The 5,000-nt window shown below is 51.7% G+C and overlaps 1 protein-coding gene across 1 annotated transcript in view; it reads left to right on the top strand.

The window, feature by feature from the left end:
• Positions 1–4,141: 4,141 nt before the first annotated feature.
• Positions 4,142–5,000, top strand: part of PtrM4_154380 (Velvet multi-domain protein) — a gene marked incomplete at both ends in the record, with an annotated part of 957 nt that continues 98 nt past the window's right edge. The window contains one exon of the mRNA XM_066110370.1: positions 4,142–5,000. This exon is cut by the window's right edge and continues 98 nt beyond it. Coding sequence (XP_065958606.1) covers positions 4,142–5,000 — 859 coding nt within the window.

The following is a 5,000-nucleotide window of genomic DNA, read 5'->3' as shown; positions in this document are numbered from 1 at the left end:
GAGGTACGTGACAGAGACCTTTATCCCACCGCCCAAACTGATGCTGGCCTGCCTGCAGAAGAATGCACCGGGCACAGAGGCCCGGGTGAGCAACTGCAAGCAAGTCTGGCTGCAAGCGCTTCCCTTTCAACAATTTCACGTGCTGTTTGACTCTCTTTCCAAAGTGCTTTTCATCTTTCGATCACTCTACTTGTGCGCTATCGGTCTCTGGCCAGTATTTAGCTTTAGAAGAAATTTACCTCCCATTTAGAGCTGCATTCCCAAACAACTCGACTCGTCGAAGGGGCTTTACACGGCAATAGCTAGCGACCACGTACGGGATTCTCACCCTCTGTGACGTCCTGTTCCAAGGAACTTGGACCGCTGCCAAAGCCAAAGCGCCCTCTGCAAATTACAACTCGGACTCTAAAAGAGCCAGATTTCAAATTTGAGCTGTTGCCGCTTCACTCGCCGTTACTAGGGCAATCCCTGTTGGTTTCTTTTCCTCCGCTTATTGATATGCTTAAGTTCAGCGGGTATCCCTACCTGATCCGAGGTCAAAAGGTTGAAAGAAGCTTCATGGACGCGCGACCGCGGCTGGACAAGAGCGCAAATAATGTGCTGCGCTCCGAAACCAGTAGGCCGGCTGCCAATGATTTTAAGGCGAGTCTCGGGAGAGAGACAAGACGCCCAACACCAAGCAAAGCTTGAGGGTACAAATGACGCTCGAACAGGCATGCCCTTTGGAATACCAAAGGGCGCAATGTGCGTTCAAAGATTCGATGATTCACTGAATTCTGCAATTCACACTACTTATCGCATTTCGCTGCGTTCTTCATCGATGCCAGAACCAAGAGATCCGTTGTTGAAAGTTGTAATTGATTACATTTGTTTTGCTGACGCTGATTGCAACTGAAAAAAAGGTTTGAATAAGGTCCAATTGGCGGGCGGACCCGCCAAGGAAACAAGTAGTACGCAAAAAGACATGGGTGAATATGGCGCCAGACGGGCAAGGCAGCGAGGCCCTATCCCAGTCCGGCTTCATATTTGTGTAATGATCCCTCCGCAGGTTCACCTACGGAGACCTTGTTACGACTTTTACTTCCTCTAAATGACCGAGTTTGACCAACTTTCCGGCTTGGGGTGGTCGTTGCCAACCTCCCCGAGCCAGTCCGAAGGCCTCACTGAGCCATTCAATCGGTAGTAGCGACGGGCGGTGTGTACAAAGGTCAGGGACGTAATCAACGCATGCTGATGACACGCGCTTACTAGGCATTCCTCGTTGAAAAGCAATAATTGCAATGCTTTATCCCCAGCACGACAGAGTTTAACAAGATTACCCAGACCTTTCGGCCAAGGGAAAGAACTCGTTGGCTCTGTCAGTGTAGCGCGCGTGCGGCCCAGAATATCTAAGGGCATCACAGACCTGTTATTGCCTCAAACTTCCATCAACTTGAGTTGATAGTCTCTCTAAGAAGCCGGCGACCAGCCAAAGCTAGCCTGGCTATTTAGCAGAGTAAGGTCTCGCTCGTTATCGCAATTAAGCAGACAAGTCACCCCACGAACTAAGAACGGCCATGCACCACCACCTGAAAAATCAAGAAAGAGCTCTCAATCTGTCAATCCTTATTTCATCTGAACCTGGTGAGTTTCCCCGTGTTGAGTCAAATTAAGCCGCAGGCTCCACGCCTGGTGGTGACCTTCCGTCAATTTCTTTAAGTTTCAGCCTTGCGACCATAATCCCCCAGAACCCAAAAACTTTGATTTCTCGTAAGGTGCCGAGCGAGTCAGAAAAAGAACATCGCCCGATCCCTAGTCGGCATAGTTTACGGTTAAGACTACGACGGTATCTGATCGTCTTCGATCCCCTAACTTTCGTTCACTGATTAATGAAAACATCCTTGGCAAATGCTTTCGCAGTAGTTAGTCTTCAGTAAATCCAAGAATTTCACCTCTGACAACTGAATACTGATGCCCCCGACTGTTCCTGTTAATCATTGCGGCGTCTCTAGAAACCAACAAAATAGAAACGCACGCCCTATTTTATTATTCCATGCTAACGTATTCGAGCAAAGGCCTGCTTTGAACACTCTAATTTTTTCAAAGTAAAAGTCCTGATTCCCCAACACGCCCAGTAAAGGGCATGAGGTTCTTCAGAAGGAAGGCCCGGCCGGACGAGTGCACGCGGTGAGGCGGACCCGCCAGCCAGACCCAAGTTTCAACTACGAGCTTTTTAACTGCAACAACTTTAATATACGCTATTGGAGCTGGAATTACCGCGGCTGCTGGCACCAGACTTGCCCTCCAATTGTTCCTCGTTAAGAGGTTTAAATTGTACTCATTCCAATTACAAGACCCAAAAGAGCCCTGTATCAGTATTTATTGTCACTACCTCCCCGAATCGGGATTGGGTAATTTGCGCGCCTGCTGCCTTCCTTGGATGTGGTAGCCGTTTCTCAGGCTCCCTCTCCGGAATCGAACCCTAATTCCCCGTTACCCGTTGAAACCATGGTAAGCCAATACCTTACCATCGAAAGTTGATAGGGCAGAAATTTGAATGAACCGTCGCCAGCGCAAGGCTATGCGATCCGTAAAGTTATTATGAATCACCAAGGAGCCCCGAAGGGCATTGGTTTTTTATCTAATAAACACATCCCTTCCGAAGTCGGGATTTTCAGCATGTATTAGCTCTAGAATTACCACGGTTATCCAAGTAGTAAGGTATTATCAAATAAACGATAACTGATTTAATGAGCCATTCGCAGTTTCACGGTATAATTGCTTATACTTAGACATGCATGGCTTAATCTTTGAGACAAGCATATGACTACTGGCAGAATCAACCAGGTAACTATCGTTCACCAGCATGCCAAGGCACGCCGGCTAAGCCCCCAAAGGAGCGGATGGTACCAGGAAGGGGGTCGCCAAAGCGTCCCCAATCACCCGCCTCGAACGCGCACACGGCGCATTTCGCTGCGGGCAACTTATTCAATTGCCCCCACTGAGTTCCCCAAGACGTGGTCCGCAACAGAGCCGGACAGGCGTCGCCGCCCGTGACCAGCCCGCTACATGTACGCCTCAAGAGGAGGAAGCCTTCGCCGACTCACGCAGCACAAGGCGCGGATTAGTCGGCGGGGCAGCCCCCAAAGGTCTAGGAGATTTTTGGCATAGCCAGCAATCCACAAACCTGAAATGGCGCCCGCTCATGGAATTGAGCAGGACTTCAGGTGTCGGGCGCAAGTAGACGGCGCAATGCCTGCGGCACCGTCAGCCTACAAGCACCCAACAGTAGCCGAGTCCTGGGCAACGCGCTGACTAGAGTTAACTTTGCCAACCGCTACCTGGGAAACAAGGCGAGCGAGTATGAAACCAAAAAGTTGCAGCAGCCGCCAATCTGCGCTGCGAACAGCACCAGACGAGCGGCTGCCCGTAAAAATAACCAAGCAGCAGAGTCTTTACCCTTTTACAGGCAAGAGTAGCCACCAGGCTTTCTACCAACCCAGTTGCCCACCTAGAGTATGACTACTTTAGGTGTGCTCCTTGTAGTATGTAGGAACGCATGTCGCTCGGCGGTTATGGGTTTGCAGATCCCCGGCCGGAAACGACGTCGGAGGTCGGCATTTTTGTATGCAAAATCGCGTAGACATGCGCAGCCCCATACAAACCAAATGCCAGATTCAACGAGATAGCTCGTTTTCGCACCCACCGCCACCATTATGCGCCCAAACACGCCGTGTTTAGGCGCAAAAGGATTGTGATGCTTATGCAATTCTTCTGAGCCCACTTGAGAGGCGGTACAGCAGGCGACGTTGTTGGCGTAAAAAGTACGCTGCGCATGCAGGCGACTAACGACAAGGCTGGGATTGCGCCACGGACCAAAGCAACGGGTTTTCTGCGTTAGTTCCCGCCATCCCCGCTGCGGGACAAATGGAATGGGAACGTGATGGCTCTCTCTCCGTATAGACTGCTTTTGCAGACTACATGGCTGGTTGGGATAGGCGCCAGCTGGACCAAACATTGGGTGGGCATCACATGATGCGGCCGCACCTGCAGCTACCGGTCTGTATAAAACCCAGGGTTTTGCTCTTTATTCCCTCGCCCATCTACCAACAATATTTACCCATCATCACAGCTACACAATCGTACCCTTGTACACTCCAAAATGGCCTGGAATCCGCACAGCAGAAATAATACCGGTCGCCCAGAAGTAGTTCCGCAGGATCGCCTGATTGGGAGTGCAAGGAGATATGAGTTGAAGGTCGAACAGCAACCTATTCGAGCGCGCATGTGTGGATTCGGCGATAAAGACCGCAGGCCTATAACGCCGCCGCCATGTATCCGCCTCATCGTCTATGACCGGATTACGGGGCGAGAGCTGGACTTCAACGACATCGACAGCACCTACTTTGTCCTCATGGTGGACCTCTGGAACCAGGAAGGTACCGCCGCTGTCAACCTAGTGCGGCATTCCAGCGCAGCTCCCACAGTCAGCATCAGCAGTAGCACAACGACCTCGTATCCGCCGCCGCCAGACCGGCAGTACGTAACAACAGCCATTCCGCAGTACGATCCACCGTACAGAATGACGACGCACATGCCGTCATATTCGCATGGCCCCGTAATGGGGTACCCGTACCCGCAGCCTGGACCGCCGGCTAGCTATCCGGCGTACGCCCAAACTTACGGCCAACCACCCCAGGCACCCATAATGCCCCCCGCACCCATGAGTTCAAACCACACGCGCAATCTTATCGGCATGAATGCCGTCAACGCTTGTCGTCTCAACGACCTCGACGGCAAAGCCGGCTTCTGGTTCGTGCTGCAGGATCTGAGCGTCCGGACAGAGGGCACCTTTCGACTCAAGCTCAGCCTCTTCGACATTGGCAGCGGCACAAACACGGTGGTGCCCGAGAGTCAGGGCCCCACACACGGTAAAGGTCCTTGCCTTGCACACAGCTTCTCAGAGCAGTTTACAGTCTACTCTGCCAAGAAGTTCCCAGGTGTAATTGAGAGCACACCGC

The sequence above is a fragment of the Pyrenophora tritici-repentis genome (genome assembly GCF_003171515.1).
Source record: "Pyrenophora tritici-repentis strain M4 chromosome Unknown M4_contig_00042, whole genome shotgun sequence".
In the NCBI taxonomy this organism is placed as follows: Eukaryota; Fungi; Ascomycota; class Dothideomycetes; order Pleosporales; family Pleosporaceae; genus Pyrenophora; species Pyrenophora tritici-repentis.
This window is presented reverse-complemented; position numbering and strand designations above follow the sequence as displayed.